Consider the following 17,760-nt stretch of genomic DNA (forward strand, 5'->3'; position numbering starts at 1 on the left):
TAATGTTATAGTACCTTTTGGGGAAAGAGGTAAGTCTTAGTGTGCTGCGTACCTCTCTCTCTCTCTTCCTCCCTAGCAATTTGTTTTTCTTTACTGTTCACTGAATCCCAAATTTACAAGGTAGAGGTCAGAGTCTAGAATGGAATGCTTGTTATCTGACCACTTCCTGTCTGGAAGTGATCTCCCCAAGTCCACTCTATACTCTCTGCTCTTACACAATGTCCTTCCTGTGGCCTAGTAGAATAAGGCATTACTTTTAAGAAGAATGTTTTTAATCTAATAATAAGGATTTAGGGTAGATTATTTTCTGCACCAGACCTCTGCTTAATGCAGAAGAGAAAGGGGCTGCTGGGGAGCCAATTACTGCACTTTGATTCTCAGGGGTAGCCCTGGCCCCAGTAAAATTAATGTTGCTGCCAGGAAGCTTGTAATTTCCACAATTGGCATAGGGTCCACTAAGGATCCTAAACCAGTGAAGGATAGGCATAGTGAAGCTCTGCTCCACAATGTCCCCTTTCCACCCTCCACACCTTCCCCACACCAGGGGAGTGGGAGGTGGTAATAACAAGGCTCAGAGCCCTTGGAGATGGGTTCTGCCCCTTTCCTCCTCCTGCTGGATGCGAAGCTGGATCTCAGTAGAGAATCCAGCCCATAGTGTTTTCACTTTGGATGAACAGCTTTGGATGTACTCCTCTAGAGACACTGCAGGAGTAAGGCAAAATCCTGGAGCTTCACAGAAAGGTCTGAGCTGCCTGCAGGCTTCCCAAACATCTCATAATTGGGAAAAGGCAATTTCCAGAAAGGAAGTAATCCAGGAAAAGCATTTCTGTTCTAAATCCACTTGCCCTCCTCTAATGAAGATCCCTTACACAAAAACTGAGGGTACATTTACACTGCAATAAAAGACCAGTCGCAGCTGGTCTGGGTCGGCAGACTTGGGCTCATGACGCTTAGGCTGCAGGGTTATAAAATTTTAGCGTAGACATTTGGGCTTGGGATCCTGAGCTCAGGATCTCAGACCCCACGAAGGCAGAGGGTCTCAGAGCCCAGGCTCCAGCCCAAGTGTGAATGTCTACACGGCAATTTTATAGCCCTGCAACCCAAGCCTCATGAATCCGAGTCAGCTGACCTGGGCTCTGAGAGTCAGTGCTAAGTTTTTGGTTTTTTATCACCATGTAGACATACCCTCAACTTAATAAAAAAACCTTGTTACTTTAACCAAATACACATTATATACAAATGCAGCATATACTTTATTAATTTGGGGGAGGAGGGAAAGTGTTCTAAATGCCCTCATATGGAATATGAAATTTTTCAAAACAGGTGATAAAAGATTTGGTTATAAACAATGTTGAGCAAGTCTGGGGGGGGGGGAGTTAGCTCCCCTCTCCACCTTTGTTACAATCATTGGACATTTCTGATATTGAATCATATTAACATATGTGTCAGCATCATGACAGTATAACATTCATCCAGGATTTGCTACTGCACCGTGTTGCTTTTGTTACATGCCTTTTGAGCTAATGTTTCATACTTTTTTTTTTAAATGTGGATGGTATTTATATTGTCCCATCTGAAATTTTGAAGATTATCACTCGTGTAACTTCCTTGAATAAATACTTTCCTTTTCAAAAATCTTAGCATAACTGTTATGCAGATTGTATCAGAGATAATAATTTTTAAATAAAAGACTGATTTAATATTTTAAGCAGATTCACTTTTTAAAACCTGATGAGCAGTGTCACAAAAACTATGCTTGTTCGCTACTGGATTATATGCTTTTTTGTAAATTGTCAGTTTTAATACTCCTATACCTTGATATAACGCTGTCCTCAGAAGCCAAAAAATCTTACCGCGTTATAGGTGAAACCGTGTTATACTGAACTTGATTTGATCTGCCAGAGCGTGCAGCCCTGCCCCTCCGGAGCACTGCTTTACTGTGTTATATCTGAATTTGTGTTACATTGGGTGGCGTTATAACAGGGTAGAGGTGTAATTTAATTTATGGATTAGCAGTAGTAGGAAAGAAATCCATCAGGGGCATGAACTATGATTTCACCTTCATTGATAGGGCTCGTGTATTGTATCTGTCTTTTATTTGTTTTTTTTTTTGTTTTTTGTTTAATTTTTCCCCACCCTAGACTTTTCAACACAGGAATTAAAAATGTTCATTTGTTCCATACCATCTCTCTGGCTTCAAATGTTTGTTGCAGAGGCAGTCTTTAAAAATTTATGTTTACGGAGGAACATTACTATTTCTGCCGGACCTCTTTCTCTTCACAAAATAGTAAGTAGCATTTGTACTGCTTGATACTGAACTACATTTTGGAATGTAATCTGACTAACAGACTAATGAGATGGAATTCTGGAAACAAATAATTCTTACTTATTTGCCTTCTCCTTGTCCTACACTACAGTTACAGGAGATATGCATTGCCTGTGTGGCATTCCATCCTTGGAGAATTTAAAGCATTTAAATGAAAAATAATATTAGGATTGGGTTTATCTTGCCACAGATCTGAGATCATAGTTCAAATATGGATATGATTTTTTTGCTTACCAAGCAATTCTTAGTGACAACTGTCTTATTAATGTGGCAGCCTACACCATCAAATGAAGTGAAAAACATTACGAATAATATTTTTTCATTGCAATATTAAATTCCAGGTATAGGAATATGCCCAACTTTGTCTGATAAAGTCAATACTGAAAAAAGGCAATTTTTTTTCTTTTTTTTTAAGGTTATCCACTATATTCTTCCCAAACACAACTTTGTTTCATGCTTCAGGGCAGCAGTGTTCCAGCTAAATTTTTTTCTGTTAATGTTCCATCTTCTGCTTCTGTCAAAGTTCCTACCTTCACATCACAATTTCTGGTGATTGGGTAGGGAATGTCAAGAATGTCTTCAAAGGATATGTTGTAGTCAGGGCAAGGGCAGGACAGTGAGAGGAGGGTGCAGTACAGAGTGGAGCTCTATTGAAGTGGAAAATCAACCTAAACCCCTAAATTCTTGAGGATGGATTCAAAGTCAGACAGCTTCGCACATCTTCTATACAGAACAGTTGCCTTCAGTTTACATATGGATATAGAAGAATTCAAGATAGGTTGGAACTTTTTAATGCATTGTTCACCATAAATAGTCTTTAAGCAGAGCACTGGGGAAAGACATATGTAAGCTGACAAAACAAGCCAAGAAATGAACGTACGAGCTAGCTTTAACGTGCAATCAACACATACACAATAGAAAACTCTAATGTTTATATAACATAATCAGCGTTATTAAGTCTTCATATGACAATTGCACAGTAGAGTAAATGGAAACCTTTTTTCAGTGCATAAGACAAATTCTCATTCCTTTTGCAAATTTTTCTTGGCCTCATGGAGATTCCCATTCTCCCCAGAGTGGTATTAATTTCTGGCCTAATTTTGCCACCTGAACTCCCGTTGAGTAGTATCTTGCTACCTAAGTAGTCCCACCTTAACCGTATGAACATTCTTAAACTTTTTTAAAGTAGTGGGTGTAGTAATGTGATTGTGGTAGGAGACTGCCTTAAGTAGAGTAAATGCAGGAAAAGATGGAGGGAAAATGAACTGTAATTTCTAATTACCAGTTAAGCAGTACTTCTTTTTTCCTAAACACAGTCATAAAAATTGTAACAAACATATTATTTTTGCAACAGATTTATTCCTGTTTGCCTGCTTTAGGAGAAGTAGGTATGCATGAGACTGGGAAAGTGCAGAAAGTGAAGAAAAAGAAAATAGGGCAGTGGCCTTGCCCTGAGTCTCAAAGGGCATTACTGATGCTAAATGGTGATAAGCAGAACCAAACCAAACGGCTGCCTGATCTACCGTAAGTAATACCTATAACATCACCAGTTTTATTCTGCTTTGGGGGACAGCTTCTGACCTGACACATTTCTTGAACTTTATGTGACCTGTGTTGTTGTCTGCAAATTACTGTGACTGGCAGAAAGCTCCATTTTAAACTTGTAACACTTCTGGGTAGGTTTTTTCCTCTCTTGGTTTATATGTATATTGATGCATGTTCAATAGGGAAGCATTTTACATTAATAATGGGAAAATGTAAATATTCACAGAATTATTTTTTTAAGTCTGTTCGGCATATAATTACTGCTTTTAACAAGTATGTACTTTGCCAAATGTTTTTAAAATACAATTAAGATTAAGTATCAGAGGGGTAGCCATGTTACCCTGTATCCACGAAAGCTTATGCCCAAATAAATCTGTTATTCTTTAATGTGCCACCAGACTCCTCGTTGTTTTTAATTAAGATTAAATTTCAGACTCTCTAATTCCGAAACACACATTGTATGTATGGAATATATAATATGTACATACATTTAATAATTTTCCCAAAAGATTAGTTTAATAAAAATATACTTATCATTGCTTGATTTCCGTTTAGCGAACTGACCTTCAGTAAATTCCCTCCGTTATCAAAAAAGTTAAGGACAAAAGCAGAAGTTGAGATGTCAAACACCAAAGAGAATCGTCACCCTTTGGATGAAGAGATGCACTTTTACAAGACTAATATTAAAGGTATTCTGTATATCTAATTTATGATAAAAATTTCATATGGTTATAGTCAGTACTTTCAGGTTTAATACACTTGCCCTGATGAATGCTGAGCTAAAGTGATGTCCCAAACTCAAGAAATACATCTTTGTGTATCATATTTGTTGTTTTCAACATTTATTTGAGAGAGAAATCATTTTGTACATGGTGAAATAAAGCTTCTTTCTTTATTCCCCTCCGTCCTCCCTCCCTCCCACAAATATTAGCGTGTATAGCTTGTGTGAGCTCATTTCCAGTCTTGCTCATCTTCCTTTGCTAATCCACCTCAACTTGTACTTGGTAGGAGCAGCGTCTTCTGATCTGAAAGTATAATTCAGTCTTCATCTCTTTCAGTCCTAGACATTTTGTGAACAAAGACTGAGAAGTATGCTACGTTGCATAGCTGTGTTAAGCATATGGACTGTTTTCTTCCAGGCATTGAGCCCAGACTATGAAATGCCTTTGGCTTTTAGTCTTAACTATGCTGAAACTCAACTACCTTAGAATGAAATAGCACTGCAGTAATTCACTCAGGCCTCACTTATTATACAAATTTAATAAAATGCACTTTACAAAAGTCTGTACCTGGCCAGAATCACTTGCTGGAACTGTTTTTTTGGTGGTGGTTGTTTTTTTTAATCTGAACCTTACCTATAGTGTTTCTAATACAAACATATTTATCATGTAGACACTCAAGGGAGAACTGAAGTAAAATTGGGAGGAGGGAAAAAAGCCCTCATCATCCAAGGTTTTATATTCAGTAGAGTATGTCACAAACAATGAGGGACAAAACATTCATCCCATTCTGGGATTTTTTTTTTAAATAATTTCATCAGTAACAGAGCCAGACGGTGCATTTTAAAAATTGGTGCCCTTTCCCTTTACTGCTCCTGTAAGTAAAATTAATGTGAATGATTGTATGCTGCCTTTATAAAGGCAAAATGAACTAGAGGAATAGGGCAGAAAACGGTCAACTCTTCATCCCACCCATCTCTCTACCAAAATCTCAAGTAGCAGCTCAATAAAAAATAAAAATTATACTGAAAAGAACTAGTAGGGAACTGACAGTTGTACTTTAATGTGTGCAATAAATATAATAAAAAGACACTGTCTGGGAACTATTGTATAGATGGAGAAAATTAGTCTGATATATATTTCATTTCTAACCTGTTTGCTGTTGCATCTTCAGTCAACTTGCATCAAGATTTTGCTCTTGCTTTTGTTCAGACATAATCACTTATTGAAAACAAATTTATACATACAGTAAGCCTGAAGTTCTTACCATGTATTCATTAACTGTGTCTGTTACTTATACACAGCAGTTCAGTCTCTTGCTTTTCAGCTTTAAATGGTACCTTGCCTTTGTGGACGATTTTTTTCCTTTGTTTTTTTTTTTTTTAACAACTCCTTCATAATTCTCTCTCTCTCTCTCTCTCTCTCTCTCTCTCTCTCTCTCTCTCTCTCTCTCTCTCTCTCTCTCTCTCTCTCTCTCTCTCTCTCTCTCTCTCTCTCTCTCTCTCTCTCTCTCTCTCTCTCTCTCTCTCTCTCTCTCTCTCTCTCTCTCTCTCTCTCTCTCTCTCTCTCTCTCTCTCTCTCTCTCCTCTCTCTCTCTCTCTCTCTCTCTCTCTCTCTCTCTCTCTCTCTCTCTCTCTCTCTCTCTCTCTCTCTCTCTCTCTCTCTCTCCTCTCTCTCTCTCTCTCTCTCTCTCTCTCTCTCTCTCTCTCTCTCTCTCTCTCTCTCTCTCTCTCTCTCTCTCTCTCTCTCTCTCTCTCTCCTCTCTCTCTCTCTCTCTCTCTCTCTCTTCTCTCTCTCTCTCCTCTCTCTCTCTCTCTCTCTCTCTCTCTCTCTCTCTCTCCTCTCTCTCTCTCTCTCTCTCTCTCTCTCTCTCTCTCTCTCTCTCTCTCTCTCTCTCTCTCTCTCTCTCTCTCTCTCTCTCTCTCTCTCTCTCTCTCTCTCTCTCTCTCTCTCTCTCTCTCTCTCTCTGCTATGGTAGCCAAGTCAGACAGCCTATTGAGAAACAGCAAACCATCTGTTAACAGATTTGAAATTCTGAATTATACTTGAATGTGTAGAGAGGCACTCGTGCTTAGCCAGAAACATTCATTTGAATTAAGCTATAAATGCTGTGTTAAAAAGAACCATACATTTAACATGGGTTCATGAATAAATTTAAGGGAGGGCAACTGCACGCTAAACTTTTATTACTTGAAAACCCAGTATTTTTGCTGATCTGTGATCATTCAGTGCTTTTATAGTGTGATTGCAGCTTTAAACCTTGAATTGGGGGGCAATAATTCCAGTGTCAAACCTTTTGCAGTACAATTTCATTGCTGGATCTGTGATGGAACAGAAGCTCTGTGTTTTGGGTTTTTTTGTTTTTTGTTTTTTTAAGATGTTTAAACAGGACAAAGGAAAATCGTACTCATTATTGAATTTTCTGGCGTGCAGCCAGATCTCCTAGTTCCTAGTTGATTATTTTCTTTAGTTGCTATCTTGCCTAGTCTAGTATAATCTATTAATGTTTTATGGTAGGAGAGACAGCCCTGCATATAGCTTGCATAAGAAACAAAGTGGAGAGATTGATTCAGCTTCTCCCTTTCCCTGGAACAGACATTAATGTTAAAGGTAAGCTTGTTGATTTTCTGTACTGAACCAACATATTAAACCAAATAATTTTAGTATTTTCATTTTGAAATACAAAGTTCACTTTTTAGAAATATTGAAGAAAATCTTAATTGTTTTAATTATACGGAGTCATGACTTAAAGCACAGGTTTTATGAACAGCTAGCTTGTAACTAAAGTCCAAGCATGTTTTCTATTAAGTAATATGTGAAGTCTTAAAAATTTTTCATGTGTTTTTGAATGAATTTTTTATTATTTTAAAATGGTAAAATGGGATTAAACTTCAAATGTTAAAAGGTAGGTGTGGTGCTATTTAGCAGAATGAAAGTAGTGCTGTTTAATTAATCAGAATTATAATATTATGAACAGTTAACTACTACTTTTGCTCTTTTAAAACTTCCCTTGATTTATAATTCAGACTATGCTGGCTGGACGCCATTGCATGAAGCCTGTAACCATGGTAACACAGTGTGTGTCCGTGAAATTTTGCAACGTTGTCCAGAGGTAGACCTGCTCAGTCAAGTGGACGGGGTGACTCCTTTGCATGATGCACTGTCAAATGGACATGTAGAAATTGGCAAACTGCTACTTCAGCGTGGGGGTGAGTGCATTTATGCTAAATTGGTTTTAAGAAATTGTCCAGTGTTAAATGAGTCCATATGAAGTTCATAGCATCCTTCTTTGCTGATGGTTAAAATACAATACCATTTTAAAATAAATGTTTAAAATAAACTTTAAAAGCTGTTTTGATCACTATAGAGAAAATCTTATGATTTTTTCACTTATTCAGATTCTCATAAAAATGTGAAATTAACATAATATATCCTTGACTTGTAAATTTTTTTCAGGGTTTGGGGAGTTTGATTTTTTTCTTTGTTTTTGTTTAAAATGTTTTCTACTCCCACGATGAGTTATATTCTGAAAGATTTTAGTGAGTGAACATAAAGATTACCCAGTTACCAAGCAAATCTACAGAATTTTTTAAATTTGTTTTTATCTACATTGCAATGATTTCTATAGAGATTTATTAGTCTAGTTTTCCAGGTCATGTTTATACATTTAAATGAAAACTTGCTCAGTATTTATGACAGTGATGATCTTTGAAGACTACAGTTTGCTGACAAACTAACTGAAGAAAGGACATTTTGTAGTTGTCAGAACTGCTGTTTGCAGGAGTGGAGGTGGGTACCAGTAGGAGGGAGACCATAGTTTTACACATATACATTGCTCCCAATACAATTTACAATGCATGCTTTTAATATTTTTTTTCTTTAGTGACAGGATTCTTAGATCATGTCTTGATAAATGCTATACCAGCTGAATTAATTTACCATGTTCATGAACACAGCTAATGCAAAAAGTTGACTTTTAAAAAAGACAATTGATGCCTCATCTACTAAAACAAAAATGTATGTTGCTTGTACTGTTCACACCTACTTCGTGTCAATCTAATCTCTATGCATTATATCCCATGTCGAAATCTTTGTGATAGTAATCATTCTGCACATAACCACATAAGGCAAAAGAATGCACTGTATTTAGATGACTTATAACTTAATTCAGCTAGAGACACAATTATGTTTGGTTTCTGGCATTATAAGATTTCTGTATTTACAGTCTTCTCCTGCCCCCTAAAGGCTACTTCTGTGTCTGTTGGGCAGACATCATTTCATAATCAATACATTCCTCTGCAGTTGGTATGTTTGAGCTTCAATGCTGAGTCTCTCAGGTGTCTTATTTATCTACTGACCCATGTATCTGACATGCCAAGCCAGTACCTGGCCTCCCTTCAATTGGTCTAAGTGATGCAAGAGGCAATATTATAGTAAGCCCAACTCTTCAATAGAAAATGGCATTGCACTGACAGATGTGCATTTTTCCTGAGCATTTATGAAGAATAGGCAGTGGATGATCCTCTTGTCCTCGGAGAGATCTACTTGCACTTGCATTCATCAAGGTCTTCTGGCAACTGTACAGACTGCATGAAGCCTTATCTTTGCCTTTGTCAGATTCTGTTTTTGGCCTGTCAGCCAGTTTGACACCATGGTGGTGGGAACTGCATTACACATTCATCTTAGATTCACTAAGGCTTGGTAGCTGTAATTTGGAGCATTTCTGCATTAACTTTCATTTTCTCTTTTTCTCTCTAGTATTCAGGTTTTTACAAGGTATTCTCTCTTTTTCTCCAAAAAGGCTTCACTTTGCAAAAGTTATTGTAGCTACTTTACATAATCAGTTTGAGATTAAAACAATTTTATAGTTAAAGCAGCATTAACTAAATTAAAATACTCTAGCTATTGTGGCTAGATTTAGTGGTATGCACATGGTACAATAATCTTCTATTGAAGTTTAAACTGCAATTTACCTTTTCAAAAGATAGTTTCTTTAACATAACATCTATTAGCCTATGCCATTTTATAGCAACCCAAACACCATGTATTGAGCTTTAACATATTTCTGGTATGGCCATTTAACTTACTCCTGATCAATACATTTGTAAAGTGTTACAAGTTTGACAAACTATTTTAGTAATAAACTTAGGGATTATTAAAAGGAAGACTCCGACACAGTCTGAAGAGCCAACATGTTGCCTATTTAAAGCTAATTGAACACACTTTAGTACAATACCTAACCTCTGTATTGCAGAGATTGCTAAAAACAGGTATTATAACTTAGTATTTAGTAGCTGAGAGGGATGTGGATTCTCATTTTAACAGCTGACTTGGTGCATGACCTGGGGAAAAGTTACTTGACCAGCTTGTGCTTTAGCTAGACCAGCAATAATAAGGTAAAATCTGGACTATACTGATAAACAGATGTTGCATTTGGGCCCAGCTTCTGCAAGTGTTCATCAAATAACTGATCACTAGAAATTCTTAATGAAACTGACCACACTGCATCTCAAATCAGCACTGTGGAGGAAGGGGAGGGAGACATTGTCTGGCTTGCCGGGGAAAAGAGTGTATCAATTTAAGGATTGGGAGGAGAGAGGCACAGACGCTGATCAGGTATCAGAGGGGTAGCCGTGTTAGTCTGGATCTGTAAAAGCAGCAAAGAATCCTGTGGCACCTTATAGACTAACAGACGTTTTGGAGCATGAGCTTTCGTGGGTGAATACCCACTTCTTCAGATGCATGTGGTGGAAATATCCAGGGGCAGGTATATATATGCTAGCAAGCAAGCTAGAGATAACGAGGTCAGTTCAGTCAGGGAGGATGAGGCCCTGTTCTAGTAGTTGAGGTGTGAAAACCAAGAGAGGAGAAACTGGTTCTATAGTTGGCAAGCCATTCACAGTGTTTGTTCAATCCTGAGCTGATGGTGTCAAATTTGCAGATGAACTGAAGCTCAGCAGTTTCTCTTTGAAGTCTGGTCCTGAAGTTTTTTTGCTGCAGGATGGCCACTTTAAGGTCTGCTATAGTGTGGCCAGGGAGGTTGAAGTGCTCTCCTACAGGTTTTTGTATATTGCCATTCCTAATGTCTGATTTGTGTCCATTTATCCTTTTCTGTAGAGACTGTCCAGTTTGGCCAATGTACATAGCAGAGGGGCATTACTGGCATATGATGGCGTATATTACATTGATGGATGTGCAGGTGAATGAACCAGTGATGGTGTGACTGATCTGGTTAGGTCCTGTGATGGTGTCGCTGGTATAGATATGTGGGCAGAGTTGGCATCGAGGTTTGTTGCATGGATTGGTTCCTGAGCTAGAGTTATTATGGTGCGGTGTGCAGTTATTGGTGAGAATATGTTTCAGGTTGGCAAGTTGTCTGTGGGCAAGGACTAGCCTGCCACCCAAGGCCTGTGAAAGTGTGGGATCATTGTCCAGGATGGGTTGTAGATCCTTGATGATGCGTTGGAGGGGTTTTAGCTGGGGGCTGTATGTGATGGCCAGTGGAGTCCTGTTGGTTTCTTTCTTGGGTTTGTCTTGCAGTAGGAGGCTTCTGGGTACACGTCTGGCTCTGTTGATCTGTTTCCTTATTTCCTCGTGCGGGTATTGTAGTTCTGAGAACAGCACAAGAAGAAGAACTCCACATGGACTCCTCCTGAGGGTCGAAATGACAGTCTGGACCTATACATTGAATGCTTCCGCCGGTGTGCACAGGCAGAAATCGTGGAACAACAACATCGCTTGCCTCACAACCTAAGTCGTGCAGAACGCAATGCCATCCACAGCCTCAGAAACCACCCTGACATTATCATCAAAGAGGCTGATAAAGGAGGTGCCGTTGTCGTCATGAACAGGTCTGACTACCAAAAGAAGGCCACCAGACAACTCTCCAATACCAAATTCTATAGGCCACTTCCCTCAGATCCCACTGAGGAATACACTAAGAAACTACAGCATCTACTCAGGACACTCCCTACACTAACACCAGAAGAAATCAACATACCCCTAGAGCCCCGACCAGGGTTATTCTATCTACTACCCAAGATCCACAAACCCGGAGATCCTGGACGCCCCATCATCTCGGGCATTGGCACTCTCACTGAAGGACTGTCTGGATATATGGACTCTCTACTCAGACCCTATGCCACCAGCACTCCCAGCTATCTCCGTGACACCACTGATTTCCTGAGGAAACTACAATGCATTGGTCACCTCCCAGAAAACACCATCCTAGCCACCATGGATGTAGAGGCTCTCTACACAAACATCCCACACACAGATGGAATACAAGCTGTCAGGAACACTATTCCTGAGGATGCCACAGCACAACTGGCTGCTGAGCTCTGTGCCTTTATACTTACACACAACTATTTCAAATTTGATGACAATATATATCTCCAGATCAGTGGCACTGCTATGGGCACCCGCATGGCCCCACAATATGCCAATATCTTTATGGCCGACCTGGAACAACGCTTCCTCATCTCTCGTCCACTCACGCCCCTTCTCTACCTACGCTACATTGATGACATCATCATCTGGACCCATGGGAAGGAGACTCTGGAAAAATTCCACCATGATTTCAACAGCTTCCACCCCACCATCAACCTCAGCCTGGACCAATCTACACGGGAGGTCCACTTTCTTGACACCACGGTGCAAATAAGTGATGGTCACATTAACACCACCCTATATCGAAAACCTACCGACCGCTATGCCTACCTTCATGCCTCCAGCTTCCATCCCGGACACATCACACGATCCATTGTCTACAGCCAAGCACTGAGGTACAACAGCATCTGCTCTGACCCCTCAGACAGAGACCAACACCTACAAAATCTCCACCAAGCATTCTCTAAACTACAATACCCGCACGAGGAAATAAGGAAACAGATCAACAGAGCCAGATGTGTACCCAGAAGCCTCCTACTGCAAGACAAACCCAAGAAAGAAACCAACAGGACTCCACTGGCCATCACATACAGCCCCCAGCTAAAACCCCTCCAACGCATCATCAAGGATCTACAACCCATCCTGGACAATGATCCCACACTTTCACAGGCCTTGGGTGGCAGTCCAGTCCTTGCCCACAGACAACCTGCCAACCTGAAACATATTCTCACCAGTAACTGCACACCGCACCATAATAACTCTAGCTCAGGAACCAATCCATGCAACAAACCTCGATGCCAACTCTGCCCACATATCTACACCAGCGACACCATCACAGGACCTAACCAGATCAGCCACACCATCACTGGTTCATTCACCTGCACATCCACCAATGTAATATACGCCATCATATGCCAGCAATGCCCCTCTGCTATGTACATCGGCCAAACTGGACAGTCTCTACGGAAAAGGATAAATGGACACAAATCAGACATTAGGAATGGCAATATACAAAAACCTGTAGGAGAGCACTTCAACCTCCCTGGCCACACTATAGCAGACCTTAAGGTGGCCATCCTGCAGCAAAAAAACTTCAGGACTAGACTTCAAAGAGAAACTGCTGAGCTTCAGTTCATCTGCAAATTTGACACCATCAGCTCAGGATTGAACAAACACTGTGAATGGCTTGCCAACTACAGAACCAGTTTCTCCTCTCTTGGTTTTCACACCTCAACTACTAGAACAGGGCCTCATCCTCCCTGATTGAACTGACCTCGTTATCTCTAGCTTGCTTGCTAGCATATATATACCTGCCCCTGGATATTTCCACCACATGCATCTGAAGAAGTGGGTATTCACCCACGAAAGCTCATGCTCCAAAACGTCTGTTAGTCTATAAGGTGCCACAGGATTCTTTGCTGCTTTTACAGACGCTGATGCAAAGGCAGAGTGGGTCAGCACTGTGACACTGACTCATCCCTCAGAAACCAGGGGAGTTGATAAGAGCAAGCCCAGTGGGAGAAGCTCCTTTTTTCCCGGAGCAGGTGGAGCAGCTCTCACCCTTGGAAGTGGCAAACTACCAGGTTTGGTTGGGATCCACTGTGGGCATTGCACTAGCTGCTCCTTTCTCGGAGGGCTGGGAAGGAATTTTTCCCTTACCACCAGATTGGCCAAGACTAAGTGGAGTTTTCTTTGGCTTCCCTGCAGAGGGTTCAGGGTGGTTGTGGGGGCGTTGTTAAAATGAGTAGGGAAGGGAGTTAGGCTATGATGTCACAACTCATTATGTAAGTATGGGGCAAATGTCCTGTGCAGGTACTCAATAGGGAAGGGATACAGTGGGGGGAAGGGGGTTTTCATCTTCCTCTGCAGCATAGGGCACAGGTCACAGGCAGGTTGCACTAGTGTAAATGGTCAATTTTCTGTAACTTGAAGTCTTTAAACCATGATTTGAGGACTTCAGTAACTCAGCCAGCGGTTAGGGATCTATTATAGGAGTGGGTGGATGAGGTTCTGTGGCCTGCAATGTTCAATAGGTCAGACTAGATGATCACAATGGTCCCTTCTGTCCTTTAAAGTCTACGAGTGGTGTTTTGTTAAAGGAGCTGAATGGGGTGGGGTTCAGGACGCCAGTGACTGGCATTGCAGGGAGCCAACCCCCCATTCCTTTATAGCCCATCTTAACTCTCATTCAAGATAGGGGGATGGTAATGTCCCAGCAATGGGTTGTCAGGGACCAGGATGGAAAAGAGGGGCAGGGGCTGGCAGAAGCCCCCAGGTGGACATTGAATGAACATGGAGTTACCTGCACTGTATGCTTTTATCTGCTGGGTAGTCCCAGACATCTAATAATAAAGTTGCGTCCTGATTAAACCATACACATCTGTCTCCTTTCCTTCTTCTGATATAGCTGGACAATTAACATTTGCAACACTTCCAATACAATGCATGTTATTTTGTATGTTTGCAGTATATTGTTACTTAAATTTAAAACAATACATTTGTGATTTTTTCCTTTTCCAAATAATATTTTGCTTTTCATATAATGTATCAGGTGGCAAACCAAGGCTTATATAATTCTGTACAAAACTAGTCAAGACAACTGCTTAGGCAGTCAGTTTGTAACTAGTTAATTTGTGCCAACATAATTTAGTACTGAAAGAGGTTATAAATGGAACCCCTAGTGCTACTCCTCCTTCCCCCCAAAATAGCAGCACTACTCAGCTGTCTTAAAAATGCTGTTACTATTAATACTTTATATTTTTCTTGCAGGACCACTGCTCCTACGGCAGAGGGACTTTTATGGAAAATTGCCACTGGATTATGTGGAGTCCCTACCAGTAAAACAAGAACTTTTGGATATTGTCCACCCAAAAGAGACTGTCAAGGACTTCTGTGAACGTGTGGAAAAAGATTTCCACAACCAGCAAAGAGAACTTTGGTTAATTTTATTTAATAAGATGTTACTAAATTTTTGTTCGGTTTATAACTTATCTTCACCTTCTCCTTTATCTTTTAAAGCCCACTTAAATTCACTTCCATTAGTGGCTATTAATAGTTGTAAGTTGAAAAGTAGGTCTCTTACTGATTGGTTAGTAGATCTTTATGTTGGAGAGGTACAGACTTTCCAGAAACTTCCAGAGTTTATTCAGGAAATATCTGAGAACCTAAAAAAGTCTTTTGGAGAACAGATATATCCCTTATTGGCAACACTAGAAACTATTGCTATGGCAACTCAGGTGGCTACTTTTCATCTTTCTAACAACTAAGATTAATTTTCAGATCAGTTCCATTGGTTCAGTTGTGATAGTTTATCATGGGCGAGATTCATTCTTGTGAATACAGGAGTGCTATGGCACATCCTACACCAGGCTGGGTTAGTGCTACCTAGGAAATATTCCTTTGATCCCTTCTGGCATCTTAAAGCACTAAACCAAAGGCTTCCATAGTCCCACTGAAAGAAGCTGCAGTGTGGAAGTACTGGGTACCTCCTGGCCACTACCCCTTTGTGGCCAAAGTTATCAACTTTTCAGCCAGAACTGAATGCCTGTGGCCCCCTCAGCAGGGGAAAGTTCACTTGCACCCTATCAACCCCTCTTTTTTCCCCTTCTAGCACATTTTCTGTCATGAGGAACCTTGTGCCAGAATTCTTGCTGGTTTCCAAGGATGCTGACCCTAACGTTTATCTGATTTAGACACTACAGTTGGTTACTTTTTTCCAGGGCATACAGTTATCCTGCTGTTCTCATGTGACTAACTTTTTGAATACTTGTCAAATAAATAAAACAAAAATGGAAAAACGACTACTACAACAATCCATTCCCTATATCATCATCCTAGGAAATAAATATTTTTAAAATACATCTAAAATTTAGCTCAAAAATTAGTTTTTAAAATTGTGTGTCTTTACGGTACCAGTTTACAGTACTTCTCATATTGTCCTTAATGATTTTGCATCAAAGGATCTTGACAAAGTTGTTCACGGAAATGAGCCATTAAACTTTCTGCTAGTTTTCTGTAGCATTGTGGTGCTTGCTCATTCATACCTGCATAATGATCAGCTTGACTCAGATCCTCAGCTACGTTAGAACTCTGGTTGGCAGGGCTGAATAGGGAAGGGTTAAAAGTAACCAAGCTTCCTTTATGCTTTCCAGATTCCTAAGGCTGCTGTGGCCCAGTTTGGCCTCCAACATAAGTTACACAACCTTGGGGCTTCTCCAAACTGTGCTGGCTTGCAATACCCCTATATAGGTCTGTATCACTGACCGGGATTGCCAAAGCATGAAATGCTGTGGTGACATCCTCAACCCTGTGGTGGTACTTGTGCAGAACTGACATTTTAGTAGCTGGGGAACTCACTCTGTCCAGATATGGCAGTTTTAAGGTAGCTCCATGCTGCTTATTTGAAGTTGGAGTGCCAGCCTCCTTAAAAATTGCAGCCCCCGTAATATTAGTATTTTGTCCTCAGTACTAAGAATATATGAATACTCGACAAGATAAATCCTCTAAACTGATAAACTAATCCTCTAACCTAATTTAGGATTGTGTGCTTATAAAGTATTATATTGGTTGTGCTTAGTAATTAATTACATAGAAGGGGAAAATCTTGCCCCCTCCTCCAAATATACAGAGTCTGTTCATGAGAGGGAACTGAGGTGATTCTCATTCATAAGAGGAAGGGCTGAAGGAGGACAGAATTTGGGGAGGCCATACTGTGCTGCCTTGCACAGTGAATTGAGAATGGGACGGCAATGCAGGATCTGCCCAGATACAGATACTCTTCACTCCCCACTCCTCTGCACAAATCCGGTGCCCAACTCAATTCAGGCTGAGATCTGGGGAGAGAATTTGCCCATAAAGGAAAATGCAAAGAAATGCTGCTTTATAATAAGGATACTTATTGAAATAGTAGGACAAATTTATAATTCATTAAAAGATTAATCTAAAATCTTAACAGTCAGAAGGAATGGACTGATTAGTAATATTTAAATTTGCAGTTCTTTTCTAATAGCAATGTATAATGTTAAAGAAACTAAAAGAAAAGGGTATAATAGCAGTTTCTGGAATTGGTGTTGCTTGACTAGAGGGAATAAGTTACATTGATACAGCTGGATGAGGCACATTAATACTTCCATTTAGCCTTCATGCATTGGAGACATAATCTCAGCAATAAAGCCACTGATGATGCTCAGGCTGGTTTGGTCTTGGAACCAGATATTTATTACAAATGTTCAGTGGTTATTAATAACTGAGTATTCTTATTAGGCATGTATATAGAGCATACTGTTCTAGTGAAGATAAGGAGTCCTCTTAGGTTAGATTTGTTTGTTTTGAGCGTTTTGACTTTTCTACTCTGATACTTTACAATAAAATAAAACTTTGTTGTAGCTGAAATGTGAAAGCAATTGTAATTTCAGTGTATGCTGTAGTAAACAGGCATAGTGAAAATGTTCTTATGTACAGACGTTGCAAAGAATGCAAAATATGCCCTTAATTGGTCACATTTTATTAGATTTTTTTGTTTTTTAATCATGAATTTGAGCCTCAGTTACATCATCAGGCCATAGAAAGCCACAGCAAAAGGATAGTGGTAATACTTGTAAGGTGTTGGTTCAGACTTCAGAATAAAAAAAATCTTAGATACAGAGATGAAAGCCTTCATGGCTTTTCCTTGACCTGATGAAGAGAGAATTTCTTACTTGCTTCCTTAAACTTACATTTAGTCCAATATATTTCCCACAGCTACTTGCTATTTTGTCATTTAGTCAGGGCAACAAAGAATAG

The 17,760-nt window shown here is 39.9% G+C and overlaps 2 protein-coding genes across 4 annotated transcripts in view; one reads left to right on the forward strand and one right to left on the reverse strand.

The window, feature by feature from the left end:
* SLF1 (SMC5-SMC6 complex localization factor 1) overlaps window positions 1-15,255 on the forward strand; it is a 79,890-nt gene extending 64,635 nt beyond the window's left edge. For 2 of the 3 annotated variants that reach the window (XM_050943869.1, XM_050943871.1), the window contains 6 exons: window positions 2,142-2,287; window positions 3,681-3,850; window positions 4,427-4,560; window positions 7,108-7,200; window positions 7,617-7,799; window positions 14,749-15,255. In XM_050943869.1, coding sequence (XP_050799826.1) covers window positions 2,142-2,287; window positions 3,681-3,850; window positions 4,427-4,560; window positions 7,108-7,200; window positions 7,617-7,799; window positions 14,749-15,245 — 1,223 coding nt within the window. In that variant the 3' untranslated portion in view covers window positions 15,246-15,255. The remainder of the gene's footprint in view (window positions 1-2,141; window positions 2,288-3,680; window positions 3,851-4,426; window positions 4,561-7,107; window positions 7,201-7,616; window positions 7,800-14,748) is intronic. The other variant, XM_050943870.1, reaches the window with a different exon arrangement.
* MCTP1 (multiple C2 and transmembrane domain containing 1) overlaps window positions 1-17,760 on the reverse strand; it is a 543,194-nt gene that overhangs the window by 30,540 nt on the left and 494,894 nt on the right. The window lies entirely within an intron of this gene.

This window comes from Gopherus flavomarginatus, chromosome 3, assembly GCF_025201925.1.
Source record: "Gopherus flavomarginatus isolate rGopFla2 chromosome 3, rGopFla2.mat.asm, whole genome shotgun sequence".
NCBI lineage: Eukaryota > Metazoa > Chordata > Testudines > Testudinidae > Gopherus > Gopherus flavomarginatus.